The sequence below is a fragment of the Protopterus annectens genome, chromosome 9.part0, assembly GCF_019279795.1.
Source record: "Protopterus annectens isolate FY-2018-M chromosome 9.part0, PAN1.0, whole genome shotgun sequence".
Lineage (NCBI taxonomy): Eukaryota > Metazoa > Chordata > Ceratodontiformes > Protopteridae > Protopterus > Protopterus annectens.
The window spans coordinates 570,945,691-570,969,118 of NC_056743.1; the positions used below are offsets into that span (position 1 = coordinate 570,945,691).

Here is a 23,428-nt window from a genome sequence, read left to right on the forward strand (position 1 = left end):
GAATTTTTGGCACACTTCACTAGACTCCAAAGGGATCTGATAACTGAGCTGTCAGATACCCTGGCAGGAGCAGTGTCTGACGAGGTTCAAAACAAGATTGCCTCTCAGCTTGCCAGCCTGGAGCCTGTCTCTAATTCGTCTATGCGGCTTATTGCACATACAGCCAAAGGGGTGTCTAGAGCAGTGGGTACAGGCGTTGCCATTAGGCATCATGCTTGCATGCGCCTGTGTGATTTTGCAGACCCCTTTAAGTCTTCCTTTGTCAGTGCTCCGGTTGACAGTACTTCATTGTTTGATTCAAAAGTTAGAGACATGCTAGCTGGGTGTGAGAAGGACGGAAAGACCCTTTCTGTTGTGGGTGTGCATTTTTCCACTCCGTAATGACCTTAGTCTAGGACTTGGAGGAGTGGAAATATGTGGTTCAAGAAGGCTAAAGGGCCTTTTCAGGACACACGTGGTGAGTATTCCTTTGTGGTATAGGGGGAACTCATAAGACACCCCTCCCATGGCAAGGGGGGGGTCTAAGCAAGCAGGATCCAGAGATGCCTTTTCTGGACAGCCCTACCAGCGCTCCTGAGTAGTGGCCCGATTGCTTACCTCTGGAAGCAGTCGGGGGGGGGGGGACATTCTCTCTGCACTACTTATCCTGGCTTGCAGTAACATCAGATGTCTCCTGTGGGGAATGTTCACTGGGAGGATAATAGGTACACACACAGTATCTCCAGATGCAGCTCTCTGCATCAAGCACAATCAAGCACAATTTCTCTTAAGAGCACACAGGGAGCACAGATAGTCCGAGGCTGGTTCCTCTCTCTTTCTCTAGATCCCAAATAAGACTCCCTACTGGAACAGCTATAGAGCTGAGTCCTTAGCCAGGGTTCCAAGCCAAGTCCTGCAACACTCTTTCTCTGTCCAACCACTGCTTTGTGTCCCTGCTCAAGGAGCTGACACACACACACACACGCACACACACACTTGGGAAAGGCTGACACAGGTTTACTAGCTATGCCCCCTCTTGCCCAGACTCTAAGGTAGTTATCATTGCCATCAGTATCCCTTGTCAGCTACTTTAAGGTCCTTAGTAAAGGGTGTCCCATTTTTCTGAGTGAAATTAATATTCATACAAATGGTAGTTTGACCAAGAGCAAGGCTATTAGGAGTGGCCCACACAGTGTCACCAAACAAGTATGCAAATACTGTCAAAACTTAAATATCTCTATAAAGATCAGTCACAATTAAAGGTTTAAATATATTTAATAATAAATAGTAAAAGAACAAGAAAATACTAAGTATATATTCAGTGTGACAGAGTTCAGAATCACAGGAAATATTTAAAATAACATTGAAGGACAGGCTCAGACGAATAAAGAAAAACATTATCTAAATTAAGCTTCACTATATTCCTGACTGAATCTAAGAGAATTATACTATTCCCTTCTAACTTACTTAATAGAGCAAGGCAGGTGATGTGGTGAATTGTCCTTCTTGTTGCCAGGTCCAAGACAGAATACAGAATGCTCTGTCTCACTAAGGGACTTCTCAAAATAATATCTAAAATATTACTTCTGTGATAGCTTGCAGAATGATATCACCTCTGGTCGTCTGACTTCTAGTACAGCTGGCTGGAATTTTGTAATAATTCTATGTCAATTGTGAATATCAAACTGATTTATACAAGATGCTGGTGTTATAGATGTATTAGACTGTGCGTCATACGTATGTATACCAAACTGATTTGTACAGACATTTGTGTTGAAAAGGTATTTGTAAAGCACTTCTGTTTGAAATGTATCCACAGTGTGCCCTATTGGAGAGAACAGAAATGTACATGCACTATTGTAACTGTTTGCATGTGTATATTTTAACAGAGGAAACTGGAAATCAGGAGGTTAACCTCAGTCCAGCAAACTTTAAAATATATCTGAAATTAGATCACTTTATAGGCTAGGCCATAAAGATGCCAGCTCACATGTGTCAGTTCAGCCAGAGACACAAAGTCTGTACTAGGAAGCTTTCTGTATTGTGTTTGGGGTGAACTAATTACTTTTCTGGAAGCATGGAGGTATGAAGTTGTTTTATGACTTTCAGCACCTGCCACAGATCTGAGCAAAAACCCTTGTGTGTATATTTTTATGGGTAGGTGCTAAATCCTGCCAGCTTCCAGCAATGGGGGTTTGCATGAGAACTAGAAATCAGACGACCAGAGGTGATATCAAATGGCGGTACCTCCTATTATCACACAAGTATTTTCCAATTGTTAAATATTTTGTGTACTTCTTGCATCATTAGAAAACTGGTACATTTTATTAAAGGCCAATATGTTCTCAGGTTTGAATGAGGTCATCTCTATCAAACTGGAAGTTAAAGCTAAAAAGTAGTAGCTATGATTGGTTGTCCTTTATCATGTGATTTTTTTAAATTTGGTATACAAGCATAAATTTTATTTTTATGCATTATCTGATTTCTAAGGATGAAAGCACTAACCATTTGTTGCTTTGCCTATGAGTGTATTAAACCGTGTGTTCGTCTGTTCTCTTGGTGACATTGGTTTTATTTTATTTTTATTGTTACATGACTGTGGCTTTTGCTGTCTGTTTTTATTTATTTGTTTGATTATGTTGACTTGGAGAGGAGGAGTCTGTGGTCATTACTCTATCTGTAGATTTGACACGCCATTTGATCAGTAATTCACAGGAGTTCAGTTCTGTGACAGTTCACTCAGCTAATATGGGAGTAAGTGTACTGAATTTTCCTGCCCAGCCCACTGATCTGTTTAATGAAGGTGTGGGCAGCGATATGAGCTCAGTTGCTGATTTGGAGTCTTTGCTTTGGTGTATTTAAAAAGAGTGCTTTTAAATTCAAGAGCCTTCTGTGGGAGAGTTTGTATTCTGAGAGATATCTGTGAGTAACATATCTCAAAAGGTCTGGATATGTGATGGAGTAGATAAATGTACTGAATTGTTTCAATAAGTGGTTGCTTCATATAATAATATAGGATTGAAATTAATTGAATTTTATGAAGGACAATGATAAATAGTTGGATAAATTGAAAAGAGACATTGAGAAGTGGGTTACCCATATCAAATCAATACAGAATGATTGACTATGACAATCAAATAGAGGAGTGTTTATGGAAGCATAGAAGCATGAGTCTAAAAAGTAGAATTATTACAAAGTTGCTGAAAGATAGGAAAGAATATGGAAATAATACGGCTTGTATTTCCAATGAAGGGCATTCTGGTGTTAAGAGCCAAGTGTCGATTGTAGACGATGATGAAGTCACTATGGTGGAGATGCTACAGGATGGAGAAGTATTTCTCGCTAAAGTGAATGAAGTAGTGAGATAGTCATTATGACTGAATAAAAAGCACTAGAATGGTTTTCAGCAAGATGTGGATGTGTCTAACAAACTAATCTAAACAAAGATGGTTGAGAAACCAATTTAGACAAGGTTTGAAATAATAAGGGAAGACTATAGAGCAGAAAATATCAGTGGAGTTGCTCAACATTCAGAGAGAGCAAATAGAGAGCCTTACCATTTACAGTAAAGACCATTTCAGAATAAGACTGTTTGGTATAATCTAGGGCGGTCGAAGCAGGACAATGAGGGCATCTTTAAGTGGACAAAAAAATTAAGGTAGTTAGTGACTGCGTGCTTCAGTTTAAAATAGTAAAGTTTTCCACTGGGGCATTGAACTCAATGAAACTGTCTCTACTGAAAAAGGGCTTCCCTTTTTTGCCTTTGGAAAGGGCACATGTATTTAAGACTCTATTCAGATGTAAAAGTTTAGTAAACATTTTTAAATGTTGCATCCTAAGGAAAATTTGGAAAATGAAATATCGTTTAAAAGACCTTGTGAGCTTAACCATGTTTTGCATCCTGTTTTATACACTTTTGATAATGTTTGTGAAAAGGATATTCATTATTTGATAAAAAACTGGTAGTAATTTTTAACCTCTATATGAACACAAAATATGGTAAAATATGCAGATTACAGGTTCATGAAAGCTGATACGGGGGTTGGATTCTGGTAATGATCAACAAATATAGAGATTATGTGTTAAAAATGTTAAATGATGGTGATTTTGAGGCAAAGAATAAATTGCGTTTTTCAGAGTATACAAAATAGATAATGTGTTATGTGAATTACAACTAAATTAAAAGGGTGTTATTAGTGAAGAACTCTATACATTTTGTGTGGGGAAAAAACTTAGATTCCAAAGATGTTTGGAATTCCTGAAATGCATGTTGGTGATTTTGACATTTCATTTTGACCAGTAATCATTATGGGTGGATCAAAAACTATGTCTCTGGCTTTATTGGTAGAAAATGTGTAAAATCCATTAGGAAAATATTCCATCTTAAATTAAGGACATTTGATTTTGTAGATTAATGAGATACCATTATAGTGGATCTTGTAGATGTATTTGTGACTTTGATATTAAGTCATTATTTATTTGTTGGTCTTTGTTATTCATAAAAGTCTGACTGGGTCCTGATAATGCATGACCAAACAAATATGTTTACAGATACAGTATATAGTTTTTTAAGGCATCTAGCTGCAGATGGGTAATTTTTCTGTAGTGACACTATACAAAGATAAAACAGGTATTTCATAAGTGCTGATATACATGATATTAATTTCCAAATGTAAAACATTTAGTGTGCAGTGTATGTGAACTCGGGCATTAGATGTGAGTTATAAAGCATAGGTAAGAAGGGTTACAGTATAGCTGGTAGGAATAAATAAAACTGAGGTAAGGATACCAAAACTTTCAGTGACTAGATAATAGTTAGAAGAGGGAGACTGGCAATGTATAGCTGATGAGCCAATGATAATGGGGGTAAGGGCACTAGGGTCCATAGTGACGTAAAACTTGCTCATAAGTGAATTGGGGAAAGTATTTGAAAGAGATTGATAAAATGGGAAGGTCAGAATGAAACTGAAATGTTAAGTAGGGATTAGCGTAGGAAGGTAATTGAAAAGTACTGGTAGAAAGGTTTGTTGTGTGTAACATGATAAAGGTTATAAAGAGATAAAGGAATATGAGCTGATAAAAGAAAATTGAGTTTCCCAGAAGAGGAGCATTTGCACCACCGCGTGTTGTTTATGTATTAACAAGAGCTTGAAGGCAGAGAGTTTCATGGTCTGTTTTAGGTATGGTGGGTTGGTGTTCCACAGTTTAGATTCATATATCTAGTTGCCTGCTGTGTTTTTAGACTTAGTTGTCATTACTAAAGAGTTTATTGGTTAAACTTAGAGTAATGCTGCAGGTTGTCTTTTAGTGCTGCACATTTTTCTAGTAAATGTGTAAGATGTGTAAGATTGTATCCAGTACTAATTTGTGAGTATGTAAAATAGTTGGGTTGAATAAGACAATTTAGTTGTTTCGGGGCTTCGCAGTGACATCGCCTATATGTAAGTCTGGCACCAACTTTGGCTACTTTATTATAGCAAGAGGAGGAGACTTTTAACTTTAAGTGTATTCTTTAAGTTTGTAAGAATAGGTGAGGTATAGAGTAGAAATGGAAGAATGCAGGTAGATGCTAGTGTTTGTCTTGCATCATCTGCCAGGTAGTGTTTGGTTCTAATGCGGGAGCGAGTTTCTAGTGTGTTTTTTTTAATGACTTGCAATATGTGTTGGTCAGATTTGAGATTATTGTCCATTGGGAAACCCAGAAGTTTTGTTTTGGATACTGTTTCAATTTTTATGTTGTTGGATGAGGTTATTTTTAAAGATTGCATTTTGTTTTTGCATTGTTTAGGAGTAAAGTGCTTAAACTTTGTTTATTTTTATTAGGATTTAAAAATAGATTTGCATCTTTCAGTCAGGTTTTGATAGCAGTGAAGGAATTTTGGGTGATGTGAAGTGTTGGAAGGGATGGAGCTGCAAATTTAAGGCTTCATTCATCACCATGTATAATGATGTTAATGAGGTAAGTGGGAGTATATAATTTGTTTATAAAAATTGTATGAAAGGGGGCCTAATATTGATCCTTCTGGGAAGTCGATGGTGGCCGGTAAGGAAGAGGAGAGATTTTGTATCTATTTGACTGCTTGTTTCCTGTGAGTCAGCTGTGGGAACCATGAGAGAGAGAGCTGGGTGATGCTGAGGGAAGAAAGTTCTGTAGGAAGATGTTATTGGGATACGGTGTCAAATGATTTTGATACATCTAAGAATAGTGAAGATACTAGATTGTGTCATTTCTGTGTTCTTTTATGATATTGGTGAAATTGAAGAGAGCGGGGGTAGTACTATGGTGAGGTCTAAAACCATGCTGAGTTTTGGAAAGAAGGTTGTTGGAGTTAATGTACTGCATAAGTTAAGAGTCGATGCATCTTTGTAGTATTTTTGACAGAGGGGATGGGATGGCAGTAGGTCTGTAGTTGGAAACGGCTGTTTATGTACCACCTTTGTAGAGTCGTATTGTGTAGGATTTTTCCCAGATCAATGAGAAATATCTCTCAGATTTGGATCAGTTTATCAGTGCAGGGAAAGCCATGACAACTGCTATTTTTAGGTATTTGGTTGGAAGATGGATGGCAGTTAAAAAGGTTAGTTTTAGTTTTATTAGAAGTTTTTTTTTATATTATAGGTGGGGATTGGGAGGAAGAGAATGAATGTGACTGGTTAAGGCAGAATGAGGGGGGTGAATTATTGTTAATCAGAGATAGTACTGTCTGTACAAAGTAGGTGTTAAATTGAGATAGACTTGAGTCAGTGGAGTTAGTAGTTGAAGGAAAGGTATAGTTGTTTGGCCAGAATCTGATTGATTGTTTAGTGATGACCAAAAATGTCTTGGATTTGTTTGGTGTTTATATTGGAGGTTGGTATAATAGGTGCATTTATCCATTTTAATGCAGTCCTTAGTGAAGTTGTTGCTACAGCTTAATGTATGAAATTTATTTTGTGTTCTGCTTTTATGCCATTCTTTCCAGGCTTTGTCTCTTTAGCATGATGCTTTTAGTTAGCCATGGTATAGAATTTGATTTGAGTATTTATTTGTACAGGTACTAGACTGTTAAGAATATGTATAAAATTGTAATTAAACTGAGAAATGGTGGTATCAAGTGACATGGATTTTAATTTGGGTTAGACTGTTGATAAAGGTGCCCTTATTAAAGTGTTTTTCATTATGAAATTGGTTATAGATTACGTTTTTGGAGAGTACTGTGATTTCTCATTACATAGATGGGAAGTTTATCACTTATATCTTCCAGACATCCAAATGTTTGATTTGTTGGTAAGTATCCAATCTAAAGTTGAGTACCTGTCAGACTTTTAATTGATTCTAGTGGGTGAGGTGATTAACTGTTTAAAGTCATATAAGATACTCAATTCCAAGGGAATGACACTGTTAATCAGCTGCCAGTCTTTTGAGGTTGCCTGGTATAACAGTTTCTTGTTGCATATGTTGAAATGTCTAGAAGAGGATATATTCTGCTGTCCGGTTGTTACCAGGTTGTGTGTGTGTGTATGTGTGTAGTGGTGTGGCTTTGGTGGGTGACATTTTAAAGGACAAGAAGTGGTTAATACATGACAGCATTGAAATTGTGGAAGAATTTTTATTTTCACTGTTGGAGAATAATTAATGTTCTTCGTGTTCCACTGTTGCAGTCATCACATTTGGGTTATCCCTGCCAAGGTAGCCCTCGGCCAACCCGAATACCAGAGACCTAGTATTTCTGCGTCAGTTCCTGTCACTCCAGGACTGTCGTCAGTAGTATAAAGTAAGGCAGCCAACGCCATTACATCAGTTTTTCTTGCCGTGGAGCCCAAAGAAGAAGCAGTTTGCATGAGTGCCGGTCGACCGCTACCCGACTTCGTCTACCGAATTGAAGTTGAAGTCTTCTAAAGCTAAGTACCTCAATGGGGATCCTTTTTTCTTGCACTAACCGATGTTAGAAAAAGTTAATTGTCTCGCCTGTGGAAGGCAAATACCACACCGAGACTTCCATTCTTACTGCGTCACTTGTTTAGGCCCAGACTACGACGTCCCCCCGTTGTCACTTCTGTGCTTTAACGCCAGAACTATCCATCGTCGGCCTCTTATTGTAACCAGATATTTTCGCTTACAGTCCTCGAGCTCCAATATGGCTTCAGTAAGCCATCCGACAGCAGATCTTCCAAAAAAAGTAGAGATAAAGACATAGACAGACTACACAGATCCAAACCTACTGATGACGCTTCCGTTAAGCTAGTCGCGTCAGTTCTCCGGTCCCTAGTGAGGCACTTTCACAGCCCATGATGCCCGCTTCTGTGGATTGGGAGGCCACTACTGAGACCCTTTCGGAGTCCAGTATGCCACAAAACTCTTCTTCGACTAAGGATCCTGCTGTTGTCTCTACCTTGGATGGGTCTGGAGCCACTGAGCAGGCACCGACTTCCTAGGAAGTCCTTCACACTACCGATTCTCTACACAAACTGACATCCTCTTTCGCTACTACCATTCTTTCAAAAACGACCTTGTTTCTAAGTCCCAGTGTACGAACCACACCCAAGAAACATACGACCCACTCTCAAGCACCTGCTTCCTTGCCTCAGTCTCAAACGCTTAAAATGGTGGAAGACCTTATCATGCTGATCAGGGGTAGCCAAGCTACCCCCTCCAAAAGGAAAAGAGATCTATCCCCTGTAGTTCTGTCCAAACAAGAGTCAGATGAATCTGATGCCTCTTAATATGAAGACATGCAACCCCTCTCTACTTATGAGGACTCTGATGCAGAGGATTCAATTCCTTCAGCCTCTCCCCCAGAGGATTTTTCCTTTGGGGAAACTGCATACCTTAAGGGAGCATTTCCAATGGGAGAGTCAAGACTACTCTCAGTCTAAAGAGAGACACAGGAAATTCCTAGAGCTTCCACAGCACAGACCCTTGGCCATACTCCCAGTCCTGGATGTTGTGGAGTATGTTTTCCTGGAATCCAGCTTGACTCCTGACACCCTCCCTCCTGCACCCAGAAAACCAGACAGGTACTATAGAGTCCCTGGCTCACACATATTTCTCTTTTTTTAAGAATCCTACTGCTGACCCTGAGGTAATTTCTCAAGGGCCTAAAGGAATTAAAGCAACCACTGCTAAGAATCCCACCCCCTCAGATAGGGATTCCCTAGCACTGGACAGATGGGGTAAAAATGTATACACCTCAGCTACTCTTGCTATCAGAGCACTAAATTGTCAGTTCCATATTCTGAAATTTCAGCACTTCCTTTCCTGTTTGGGCAGAATATAAAGAATTACAAGAGTTAATGCATTCTGCAAGTCAAATAACTAAACACACCTTGCACTGTGGTTTTGACACCCTAGAAGCTCTTGCAGGACAGCAGTCACTGGTTCTGTCATTAGAAGGCATGCATGGCTTAAGGAACAGCCCTTGCCAGACCATGTCAAATCTAAATTGTTGGATGCCCCCTTGAACAAAGATAACTTATTTGGCAATAAGGCAGAAGATGTCCTAAAAAGGATGGAAGAAAAAGTAAAATCTATGCAAACAATTAAGGATTTCTTGCAAGTCCAGCCACCTAGGTTCAGCAGGCATTGTTCCACTAAACACTGGTCCTTTCCTCCTTCCAGTAAACCAGTGCAGCCTAGACCCCGGGGAACCAGACCCCCCAGACAGCACCCACAGGGAATGCAGAGATCTAAGCAGTGGACTACCTCCACTTCAAAACCAGGGAGTTCTAAGCCACCCCCTTATGGTAAGAACTCAAAATGACTCACTTCCCCCACCCCCTCCCTCAGCCCACCTTCACTTACCCGTAGGAGGAAAACTCTCCTTCCACGCAAGCACCTGGCCACCATTACCAGCGACCACTGGGTTCTGAACATAGTGTCTCAGGGATGCAAATTTTCCTTCCACACCCTTCCCAACCACTCGAAAGCAAATCCTTTCCCTACTCTCTATGAGGGCAGTAGAGCACATTCCTGCATAATAGATAGGCCAAGGTTTCTACTCCAGACTTTTCCTGGTGCGTAGAAAAGAGGGCACCAGCGGCCTTTCCTTGATCTATCCATTCTAAACACCTTCCTGGTTATTCCAGTATTCAAAATGCTCACCCTCCAGCAGCTGCTACCCATGCTTTACAAGGATGCTTGGCTAGCCACCCTAGATCTAAAAGAGGCCTACCCCCACATTCCTATTAGGGAATCATGCAGGAAGTACCTCCGTTTCAGGGCAGGATCTCAGCACTTTCAGTTCTCTGCACTTCCCTTTGGCTTATCCACTGCTCCCAGAGTTTTCACAAAATGTCTGGCTCCGGCCATTGCCTTTTGCAGACAAAGAAATATCCAGATTTACCCATACTTAGATGACTGCCTGATTCAGCCAGCCAGCCAGGAAAAGCTGCTCAAGCACCTGGCCTTTGTCAAGACCCTTCTAACCTCCCTAGGGTACACAATCAAGCGAAAACAAATCCAGACAGGTGCCCACCCAAAGGATTATCTTCCTGGAAGCAAGCCTGGACACAGCATCCCAGATGGCATACCTTACACCAGAGAAACAAATTTTCCTGACAGCATTCTTCTCTTAACTAGCCACCAAGCCCTAGCTATCTGCAAGGAAAATCCTGCAAGCTCTGGGGTTCATGGCATCTTGCGTACTACTCATTCCATATACCAGACTGCATATGAGGAAACTTCAGTGTACCTAAAAAGCCTTTGGTGTCAACACTCTCAAGACCTGGAAACTCTTATACCTATAATTTCCTGCATCAGAAAAGATTTCCTTTTGTGGGCAACAGCATGCTTCCACAACAAGGGACTGCCTTTCTCACCACCCCCCGCCACCCAGACCCACACCACAGACGCATCAGACTGTGTTTGGTGGGGAACACCTGAACGGCAGGTGCATACAGGGGCAATGGAGCCTGCAGCAAATCCCTCTGCACATCAGTCAAAAAGAGATGATGGCTGTGCAGCACGCATTGACAGCTTTCAAACCCTTTCTTTTTCCAGGGGCTCTCTTGATCAAAACAGACAACACCACTGTAATGTGGTACATCAACAAGAAGGGAGGGACTCACTCCTACCCTCTATGCAGGCTGGCCATAACCCCTTGGCACACAGCCTCTGCCATGCAACTACACCTGTTAGCGCAATTCCTGCCAGGCTCTCTCAACTCTCTGGCAGACCAATTAAGCAGAAATCTTCTGCAGCCACAAGAGTGGCAACTCAACAGAAGAACCTTCACCCTAATAACTCAGAAATGGGGCACCCCGGAGGTCGACCTCTTTGCCTCCCACACCAACCATCAGCTCAGCAAATTCTGCACCAGGGAGCATCTCTGCATGGCTTGGAAATGGAAGCCCTTCCCTTCCCCTAGGTCAGCCTATCGGTCTATGCATTTCCTCAACTTCCTCTCATTCCCAGGGTACTGCTCAAAATAAAGGAGGAAAAACCAAGGACCATGCTGATAGCTCCAGACTGGCCTCAGCAGCACTGGTACCCCTTGCTGCGCAGCCTCTCACCACTGCCCCCATGGCACCTTCCTCAGGTTCCAAACCTCCTGACCCACAGGGAATGGGAATTCATGCATCCCCAATTGCAAACACTCAATTTGGCAGCTTGGCTTATTCCCTAACTCCGAACCAATCTCCCACCTTCAGTAAACAGGTTCTAAATGTTATCCGTGAGGCCAGGCGCCCTAGCACCAGAAAGTCTTATGCTGACAAATGGAAAGGTTCTGCACCTGGATCCAGGCTAAGGGAACCAATACGGCACAGCCCTCCCTCCCTCTCATCCTGGATTATTTAGCTGACCTGCTATACAGTGGCCTCTCTTTCTCCTCTATAAAAATTCATGCCTCTGCTATTTCTGCTCATTTTCCCACTGAGCAGCCCCTTTTCTCACACCCTTTGATCAGACAGTTCCTAAGAGGGGCTAGCAACTTGAAGCCACCCAGAAGGGCACCAACCCCAGCTTGGGACCTTAACTTTGTATTGGAAAAGTTCTCCCTGCCCCCCCCCCCCTTCGAACCAGCTTCTTCTGCAGAGCTAAAATTTATCTCCTGGAAAACAGCATTCCTTCTGGCCATCACTTCAGCCAGAAGTGTCTCTGGGCTGCAAGCACTCATGGCTGTCGAACCCTTCATCATATTCCATGCTGACAGAGTATCCCTGAGAACTAACCCATCCTTCATGCCCAAGGTGGTGTCCAGTGTGGCTCTCAACCAATCTATTCAGTTGCCCTAATCCCCAGAACAAGGGGGAAAGAATTCCGCAGTCTCTAGATGTGCACAGACAGCTCAGATTCTATCTGGACAGGACTAAATCCTTCAGGAAGTCAGATCAACTGCTGGTTAGCTTTGCTACAGGGGCAGAAGGCAAAGCCATCTCCAAACAAACCATCTCCAAATGGATAGCACACTGTATCCATTTCTGCTACAAACAGCATGGAAAGCCTCCCCCAAGGGAGTCAGGACACACTCCACCAGAGCAACCTCAACCTCTGCATCTTTCCTCAGAGGAGTCCCCGCCAGGGACATCCTGTAGGCTGCCACCTGGACATCTGTTAACACTTTTACCAAGCATTACCACCTGCCTCTCTTCTCCAAATCATGGGCAGGGTTTGCCTCTGCAGTCTTGCAGGGCACCCTAGCCAGCCCCTAGTTTCCTTTACTGCCTCCACCCTTTTCCTCAGCTTTGGGAATCAACCCAAATGTGATGACTGCAACAGTGAAACACGAAGAACATAGTACATTTGTGTACACTTAACATAAATATAGATGTTTGAGTGTATTCACTGTTGCAGTCGTGGTTTCCCTCCCTCCATCCCCCTTTTCTTTTCTTTCCTTACAAGGGACTTATTGGTGTTTATTTTCACTGGTGGGGTTTCTTCCACCAGAACATGGCTCCTTACTTGGGGGCTTCTGACAGGTTAGGGCAAGACAAACTGATGTAATGGCATTGGTTGCCTTAATTTATACTACTGACCATCTGAGATCAGTCCTGGAGCTACAGCAACCGATGCAGAAATACTAAGTCTCTGGTATTCGGGCCATCTGAGGGCTACCCTGGCAGGGATAACCCAAATGTGATGACTGCAACAGTGAATACACTCTAACATCTACATTTATGTAGGTGTACACAACTGAACTTTTTGTATTTTGATAATTTTTTTAAAGCAAATAATAGAAGCAGTTATGAGAGCTAATATAGCCCTTACTTTTGATAATCTGTTATTGGCATCATGGGAAGAGACATTTGTATATAGCAGTGCTTTTAGTGTACATATAGTAACTTATTTTAATTCTGTTGGTATTTCTCTAATTTGGAGGGGTAGTGTCACATATCTGTCATCTTTTTATAAATACATCTGTGAGACTGTGGTATAAGTGGAATGTGTTATGAAAGGATCACATTCTGTGATTCAGGTTTTGGATAGGGAAATTTATAAGGATGTTGACACGGGTAAATTGAATTCTAGGTTGTGTGGAAAGAATTGTTTTAGCAAAACACATTTACTTTTTTCTAGCAATCAACCCAAATATTTAAAATTAAATATAGTGAAAAGTCAGGCGGTTAAAAGTTTCTAGAATTTATAACAATGAACAAGCATTTTTAAAAAAATTTGGATATTTTAAAAGGGAAGTTTATATCACGGACAGGGAGAGTGTTAGGGTTAGTACACATATGTAAGATGGTACAGTCACCTGCCCACCCCTGCTCGTGTGTGCTAAACTTAACCTTACACATTACTTTATTAAAAAACTTTGCCCCAACAGTACCAATGTTCAGGTGATGCTTCATCAGGATTTTGTTGCTACGGTTTACTGATAGTGTCAATGATTTGTGAGTCACTCATTTTGTATGTCACACATTTGTGCAGTTGCTCAGTTTTGTTCTGTCACTTGTGTCACTCATTTATTTTGTTGCCCAATAATGATGTAATTGTGTGTGTGTATATATATATATATATAGATGTAAAGTTGCATTAACATGTATGAACCAGTTTTCTTTTGGTGCAGAAATAGTTCTTTAATTCACCTTTAGGTAGAGTTCTGTGGATTATCATGATTTTTTTTTTGTGTTTTGGTAATGGATAAACATGCGTACATACTAGAATTCCTTCATGTAGCCACTTAAAGCACTATACTGATGATGTAGGTCGACAGACATTCCAGGACTAAATCATACCAGCCCTGCAAATTAACCATACAATTCTAATATCTGACATTCCTGAATGTCTAGTGTTTGAGTTTATCTTCCTAGAAAATACATATGATGGTAGACCTGAGTTTGACAGTTCACCTTCATTGTTGAATGGCACTGGACAGAGACTGTTTTATGTTTCAGGAGAATACATGGGTTCTCATTTTCTTGATCAGATATCAGAATCTGTTGTCAAGATTGGGAGTACAGCTTTCTTTGTGAGAACATATTCTTCTGGTTAAAAATACTGTGTTGAAAGCAAGAAGTGAAGAAGTCTGACTTAACTTCTTTGCCCAGTATTGACAAAAGCAATGCTGGTTTGCCTTTGCTTAAGGAACCAGAAGTCAGGTCCCTCAAAGCCCTTCTCAGAACTATACTGGTATTAGCTAGTATAGCTTCCTTACACTACTGACGTCTGTTTCAAACTTGGGATAGCGTTATTAGTTATTAAACTGTAAAGGTCTTGCACTGCTAGGATCTTGATTAGTTGAATGATGTGCTTTTGTCTCTATGCCCCTGTGAGTTTCTTTTACTCCTCTAGTGGAAGGTTGCTTAAAATTCCAAGGGTAAGACTTGAGTTATCCGCTTACTGTGTTTACTGTCTTACTCCATCTTTCTCTAATTCTGTGATGTAGTACAAGGGTGTGGCCAGACATACTGTTTGTGCTCTAAAAAAAGAGTACAATTTTTTTTAACCTGTTAGAATCATTGGGACTTTATCGAGCCATATGATGTCTATAACCATCTAGATTAATGCTTCTTAAAAATGTATAGTTTGCTTGCAGAGATTATTGCAAATCTAAAAACAATAACTTTGGTAGTTTTTGGCTGAGCAGCTGAAATGTTACTCACATTAAGTTTGGTCTGAGGTGGGATAATGTCTCAAGTGATATGACCACTTTTTAAATGCCAGGTACATGGGGGGGGGGGTGGGGGGTGGTAGCAGTAAGCATCTGGGTACAAAATGGAATTCACTGGCTACATCCCTGACAGCTGGTGGATCATTTTAAAACTGTTTGGAGGGCCATCCTATTTGTGAAATTCTCAGGCTACCATGTCTTCTGTAGTATTGCTATTTGTCATTGATTTTACTCATCTGATTGTTGTAGTCATAAAGTGTTTTGGTTGAGGTACCATTAAAATAAGATACAGTTTTGTCTCTGTCCCATGCTTTATGTAGGTTGGAAGTCGTAGAGTTATCCAGTATGGTGCTGCCTTCATGCTGCTCCTGGGATCAGTTGGGAAGTTCAGTGCCTTGTTTGCATCTCTCCCAGACCCTGTGCTTGGAGCACTCTTCTGCACATTATTTGGTGAGTACAATTAAGAATTCCTGTCCCACATTACTCCATGTTTACTTATTAAAAAAAATGACAGCCCAGATTCCGTGAAGTGCTATGACAAAAATAAGAAGTATAAAGTTTAAATGTGAACATGATATGCTCAAAGCATCATAGGTTATTTGGGTACTCTATGACAGTTTAGGCTGACTTGAAAGTACCTTTTTTTTCACTTCTGTTATGCTGTTAATTTTTGAGCGCAGTATAATGTAGTTGTAGAATCCATATTTGTTATTAGATAACTGCCACCATATTCATAAAAATGGTGTGGATTTCTGTACGTGGGAAGTTGCACACTGTGGCCAGTACAAGTTTGAAAAGCATTGATATTCGTAGACAGTGCTGGCAGTGGTGTGGGATTGTACACAGAGTTCCACTGCATAAATGCCACAGGCATGGATTGTGCACCACTGCATCTAAGCTGGCAGTGTGCAGTGCATGCACCCACTCATCATCTTCATCATTATCATCTTTCAGCTTTTCCCGTTAGGGGTCGCCACAGCGGATCATCTCTTTCCATTTCTTCCTATCCTCTGCATCTTGCTCTGTCACACCAACCGCCTGCATGTCCTCGCTCACCACATCCATAAACCTTGTCTTAGGCCTTCCTCTTTTCCTCTTACCTGGCAGCTCCATCCTTAGCATCTTTTTCCCAATAATACCCATCATCCCTCCTCAGCACATGACCAAACCAACGCAATCTCGTCTCTCTCTTGCTTTGTCTCCAAACTGTCCAACATGAGCTGACCTTCTAATATACTGATTCCTAATCCTGTCCATCCTAGTCACACCGAGTGCAAATCTTAACATCTTTAACTCTGCCACATCCAGCTCTGACTCCTGCCTTTTTGTCAGTGCCACTGTCTCCAACCCATATAACATAGCTGGTCTCACTACCCTCTTGTAGACCTTCCCTTTCACTCTTACTGGTACCCGTCTGTCACAAATCACTCCTGACACTCTTCTCCACCCATTCCACCCTGCCTGTACTCTCGTCTTCACCTCTCTTCCACATTCACCATTACTCTGAACTGTTGATCCCAAGTACTTAAACTCGTCCAACTTTACCAGCTCTACTCCCTGCATCCTCACCATTCCTCTACCCTCCCTCTCATTTACACACATATATTCTGTCTTAGCCCTGCTGACCTTCATTCCTCTGCTCTCTAGAGCATATCTCCACCTCTCCAGAGTCTCCTCAACCTGATTCCTACTTTCACTACAGATCACAATGTCATCTGCAAACATCAAAGTCCACGGGGCCTCCTGTCTGATCTCATCTGTCAACCTGTCCATCACCACTGCAAATAAGAAAGGACTCAGAGCTGATCCTTGATGTAATCCCACCTCCACCTTAAACGGATCTGTCACTCCCACTGCAGTCCTCTCCACTGTCACACTACCCTCGTACATATCCTGTACCACTCTTACATACTTCTCTGCTACTCCCGACTTCCTCATACAGTACCACAACTCTTCGCTAGGCACCCTGTCATATGCTTTCTCCAAGTCTACAAAGACACAATGCAACTCCTTCTGACCTTCTCTGTATTTCCCCAGTAACACTCTCAGAGCAAACATTGCATCTGTAGTGCTCTTTCCTGGCATGAAACTATACTGCTGATCACTAATCATCACCTCCCTTCTCAACCTAGCTTCTACTACTCTTTCCTATAACTTCAAGCTGTGACTGATCAATTTTATCCCTCTGTAGTTACTGCAGCTCTGCACATCACCCTTATTCTTAAAGATAGGTACCAAAACACTTTTTCTCCACTCCTCAGGCATCCTCTGACTTTCCAAAATTTCATTAAACAATCTAGTTAAGAATTCCACTGCCATTTCTCCTAAGCACCTCCATGCTTCCATTGGGATGTCATCTGGGCCAACAGCCTTTCCATTCTTCATCCTCTTCATAGCTGTCCTTACTTCCTCCTTGCTAATCTGTTTCACTTCCTGATTCACTATCCCCACATCATCCAACCTTCTCTCTCTCTCTGTCATTCTCTTCATTCATCAGCCTCTCAAAATACTCTTTCCATCTACTCAACACACTCTCCTCTCTTGTGAGTACCTTTCCCTCACTATCCTTTATCACCCTTATTTGCTGCACATCTTTCCCAGCTCTGTCCCTCTGTCTAGCCAATCGGTACAGGTCCTTTTCTCCCTCTTTAGTGTCCAATCTCTCATACAACTCTCCATATGCCTTATCCTTAGCTTTTGCCACCTCTCTCTTTGCCATGCGCGTCATCTCCTTATACTCATGTCTACTTTCTTCATCTCTTTGACAATCCCACTTCTTCTTCGCCAGCCTCTTCCTCAGTATACTCTCCTGTACTTCCTCATTCCACTCTCCTGTACTTCGTCATTCCACCACCATGTCTCCTTGTCCTGCTTCCTCTGTCCAGTTGTCACACCAAGCACCTTTCTAGCAGTCTCCCTTACTAGTTCTGCTGTAGTTACCCAGCTATTCGGTAACTCTCCACTGCCTCCCAGTGCCTGTCTTAATTCTTCTCTAAACTCCACTTCACAATCACCCTTTTTTAACTTTCACCATTTAATCCTTGGCATTGCTTTCACACTCCTCCTCCTCTTCTTGATCACCAACGTCATCCTACAGACCACTATTCTATGCTGCTTAACTACACTTTCCCCTGCCACCACTTTACAGTCTCCAATCTCCTTCAGACTGGCCCTCCTACATAGAATATAATCCACCTGTGTGCATCTTCCTCCACTCTTGTACGTCACCCTATGCTCCTCCCTCTTCTTAAAATATGTATTCACCATAGCCATGTGCATCCTTTTCGCAAAATCCACAATCATCTGACCTCCTGCATTCCTCTCCTTAACACCATACCTACCCATCACTTCCTCATCCCCTCTGTTCACTTCACCAACATGCCCATTAAAGTCCACTCCAATCACTAGTCTCTCACCCTTGGGTACACTTACCACAACTTCATCCAACTCACTCCAAAATTTCTCTTTTTCATCCATCACACACCCAACTTGTGGAGCATATGCACTAACAACATTCATCATTACACCATCAATTTTGAGCTTCATAAACATCACTCTGTCAGACACTCTCTTCACGTCTAAAACACTCTTGGCATATTGTTCCTTTAGTATAACCCCTACCCCATTTCTCCTGCCATCCACACCATGATAGAACAATTTGAACCCGTTTCCTAAACACCTGGCCTTACTTCCCTTCTATCTGGTCTCTTGCACGCACAATATATCAACCTTCCTTCTCTCCATCATATCAGCTAGCTCTCTTCCTATAGCAGTCATACTGCCAGCATTCAAAGTTCCTACCCTCACTGCTACACTCCTAACCTTCCTCCTCTCTTCCTGCCTTCGGGCATGCCTTCGCCCACCTCTTCTCCTTCAGCCAACAGTAGCCCAATTTCCGCCAGCACCCTGTTGGCTAACAGTACTGGTGGCGGTCGTTGTTAACCCGGGCCTCGACCGATCCGGTATGGAAATATGAAATTTTTGCACCATAAGTGATGTGGCAGAATTTTTACGCCGGATGCACTTCCTGACGCAACCCTCCGCATTTATCTGGGCTTGGGACTGGCACAAAGAAATGCACTGGCTTGTGCATCCCCAGTGGCTCACCACTCACATCCCTGAAATGTTTTGATACATTTCTCTGAAGCGCATTCTGGTCTGTATATATCCTACGTCCAAAACACACACAAACACCCACCATCATGTCCAATTCAGTATTGTCTTGGGTCCTTCATTGGTAATATTGTTACATAGCTGATACTTAATACATTGATGTGGTTTAGTACATTATTTGCAGCCTTTATTTTGTTTAGAGTCACCACCTTTGAAATACCTAATGTGGGCCAGAATGGGTGTGACCAGAATCATTACATCACATGTAGGCATGTTTGAAAATGATGGAATATGACCACGGATTACCAATAAGTGTACTCATACCTCTTCTGTCAGCAGACACACGTCCAATCTCAAAAGTGCAAGTAACAGGATGAAGAAAAATCCGCACAGAGATGCCCAAGAATTCCTCCACAAAAAAGTTGTAAAATTCCGTTGTTTATTGACGTGAACGCTTCAGGTGGCAAAAACCACCCCAGCGTCCGTAAAACTGATGACAATCTGACAATAAAAACTAACAAAAGAAGCTGATAAAAATATATTGAAATTATAACCACAGCTGCGGACTGGATCGTGAATATCGGTTAAGCGCTTTCACCCGTATCCTACGGGCTTCTTCAGAACACCATAAAAGTAAAACTTCCGCCTTTAATAACCTTTTAAGCGCCAAATTTACAAATTCAAAAATTCCCACGAAACCGCAGCTTAAAGCAACCACCCCAAATATCACATATCTGTTGCTCCTGCTGTTCAATACACCAATGCAGTCTCACAATCATGTCAATCCACCTTTCATAAATACATGCAATAAAAATGTAAAAATAAATATAAAATGTATAAATTACAACTATATGAAACTACATATATAAGATAATGATACATTACAATGTAAGTTTATGCATATTTATACACTATAAACATTTGGAATTGAATAACCCATCTACTTGTGCTAAACAATACCACTCTATTCAAATAAGATCAGATAAATGTACCTAGCCTAGATAATAAACAATTCTACGCTTCCCTGGTCAATGAAAATTGTGTGAATAACTTTTAAATATAATGTATAAAGTATCAACCAAGTACATAATACATTATAAATTAGCTCCAAGAATAGCTTTCAGGGATATACTATCATTAAGCCCCGGGTATGTTGTGGCATCTGTGTATAACTGCCACCATGCCTCACGGTAATTCAATATTTTTTTATGATCCTTACCTCTAGAGTCATTTGTAATTGTTTCCAACAAGGCAAATTTAAACTGATGATTTTGGCCATTATGTTCGATATGTCTGTAAATCGCACTTTTGAATCCCTTTTCTTTATATTATATGTATGCTCATAAATGCGTTCTTTGAAGCTTCTCTCCGTTTTCCCCACATAATAACTTAAACATTCCTGGCATATGGCAATATACACAACCATCTTGGAGTTACAATTCCCCTTCACTAACCTTAGTCTTGATCTAAATATGTTATTTAACACTATCTCATTTATATCAAGAATGTAACAACATTGTTTACATGACCCACATTTAGTGGTACATTGCTTACTATCCATCCTATAAATATTTTTCAACATACTTTCTATTTGTAGATGTTTTTTGATGTTACCTCCCATCTTATACACTATTCCTGGCTTAACTCCTTCTACTTCCCTAAGTGTTGCATCACTACTAATTAAATACCAAAAATTCTGTAAAATTTGTAAAACTCCATCTGACATTGGACTATACAACAATATAAATGATCTCTGGTGTTGTTCATTTACTTTCTTTGTTGGCTGGGGCTTACCTACAATGCTTTGTGCTGAATTTGCTTCATTACCTAAACCTAATAAAGGTTTATAAATTGTTCCCATAGCCCTATTACATAGAGATCCACATTGTCTAACATATTTTGGGGGTACCGTCTTTCGGAAAACATTGAATGTATGTTACCTATCTCTTCTACCAATGTATCATACTTCGATGTCATCCTAAGGGCCCTTATACATTGGCCCTTATATATATTTTGCTTTAATCTCTTTGGATGGTAACTTTCATAAGCCAGGTAGTCATTAGAGAAGGTTTCTTTTCTGTATATTCTTGACTGTAAAGTGTTTTCATATTTATATACCAAGGTATCCAAATATGCTAGACCTTCCTTATTATAAGAGTAAGTGAATTTTAAAAAGTCACTACTCACATTCAGGAACTGAATAAACTCCAATAATTTGTCCTCATTAGAATTCCATTACATATAGATATCATCGAAAAATATTACATAGTGGACAATATGGGTGTAATAACTGCTAGGAAAGAGGACCTGTTCTTCCCAGTCTAGCATGACCAGGTTTGCAAATATGAGAGCACATGCTGCTCCCATAGCTACTCCCCTGGTCTGCCTGAAATAGTCCCCTTCATAGAAGATGAAGTTATTATCAAGCACTATGTCCATCATTTCCATGATTAAACTGACCTCTTCCCAACATATATCAGCATGCTTCATAATGCTATTAAAAAAAGCCTCAAGACCCGCCTTTTTTGGAATACTAGAAAAAAGGTCAATGACATCAATAGTTACAAACAAATAACCGTCCGTCCATGTATGTGTGGGATAATTCCTCAAAAACTCCCACAAATCCTTAACTAAATGAGTAATATTGTTATATATATGTTTCAGTTTAGTATCAATGTATCTTCCCATGGGGAAAGTTTTAGAATTACTTCCAGAAATTATAGGTTAGAAGGGTGAATCTAAAATATTCTTATGGATCTTCGGAATGCCTACCAAAATAGCCAACCTAGGGAATTTGACTGTTAAAAATTTATAAATGTCTTTATCAATTCTCCCATCAATGAGGAATTCTTCTATATAACTGTCAATTCTCTGGTAGGCAGTGTTTATCTCATTCACAGAAATGGTTTCATAATTCCCAGATCCATAAAGAATATTGTGTATCCTGTTAATATATTCAAAATTATCATATATTACCACCACTCCGCCTTTGTCTGGTTTCATTACCCTACACAACATACCCAGGACTTAATGATAGTATATTCCTAAAAGCTATTCTTGAAGCTAATTTATAATGTATTATGTACTTGGTTGATACTTTATACATTATACTTAAAAGTTATTCACACAATTTTCATTGACCAGGGAAGCGTAGAATTGTTTATTATCTAGGCTAGGTACATTTATCTGATCTTATTTGAATAGAGTGGTATTGTTTAGCACAAGTAGATGGGTTATTCAGTTCCAAATGTTTATAGTGTATAAATATGCATAAACTTACATTGTAATTTATCATTATTTTATATATGTAATTTCATATAGTTGTAATTTATATATTTTATATTTATTTTTACATTTTTATTACATGTATTTATGAAAGGTGGATTGACATGATTGTGAGACTGCATTGGTGTATTGAACAGCAGGAGCAACAGATATGTGATATTTGGGGTGGTTGCTTGAAGCTGCGGTTTCGTGGGAATGTTTGAATTTGTAAATTTGGCGCCTAAAAGGATGTTCTTCATCTCACATTGCTGCAGTCCTTACACTTGGGTAGTCCACTGTCCTCGGTCGGCCCGAATATCAAAGTATAAGGCTGACGTCGGTCAAGGCGCATTAGACTGACATCAGGACGTCAGGGTACAAATGCGCATGACCGACGTCATATCCTCAGTCTTTTTTGCCGCATGGTCCGATGCAGAAGCAGCGTTGCAAGTGCCGTTCGGCGTTCTGAAATTTTTCGAATCCGGAGTTTCAGACGAGTCAAAGTTGGCTAAGTACCCCGTTGGGGAATATTTTAGTTTTTTCTTGCCTCAGTGGTTTACCGGATGTCAGAAAAAGTGAATAACTGTATTTCTTGTGGGAAACAGATACCACATAGAGATTATCATACTGTGTGTATTCCTTGTTTAGGGCCTGAGCACGACGTTGTTGGGTGTCGCTTTTGTGCTAGATTCAATAAGCGCACTATTAAGAGAAGGTTAGATTGTGCCAGGTTAGTCTTCGGGAAGCGGTGCAATTATAATATGCCGTCGGATGCTCCGGCGTCCGCTTCTTTGAAGAAGCGCAAGGATAAGGCAGCTAAGCCCAGGTTAGACGAGTCGTCCGTACCGGATGCCGGTTCTTTAGAGGTGTCGGTGGAGCCGGTGGTTCCACCGGAGGTTTCTCTGGAGTCCCAGGGGGAGACCTTGTTATTGCAAGATGTGGCCTCTCAGGAGGCAGGTCAGGCTGAAGGGGCTTCTCAGGTTACTGTACTCCCCTCCCTTCCCAGGGTGGTTAGGCCTTCTCCTTCTGTTTCCAAGGCT

At 40.9% G+C, this 23,428-nt stretch overlaps 1 protein-coding gene across 3 annotated transcripts in view; it reads left to right on the forward strand.

The window, feature by feature from the left end:
• SLC23A2 (solute carrier family 23 member 2) overlaps window positions 1-23,428 on the forward strand; it is a 1,130,684-nt gene that overhangs the window by 943,742 nt on the left and 163,514 nt on the right. For all 3 annotated transcript variants that reach the window (XM_044083095.1, XM_044083098.1, XM_044083097.1), the window contains exon 13: window positions 15,332-15,461. In XM_044083095.1, the coding sequence (XP_043939030.1) occupies window positions 15,332-15,461 (130 nt within the window). The remainder of the gene's footprint in view (window positions 1-15,331; window positions 15,462-23,428) is intronic.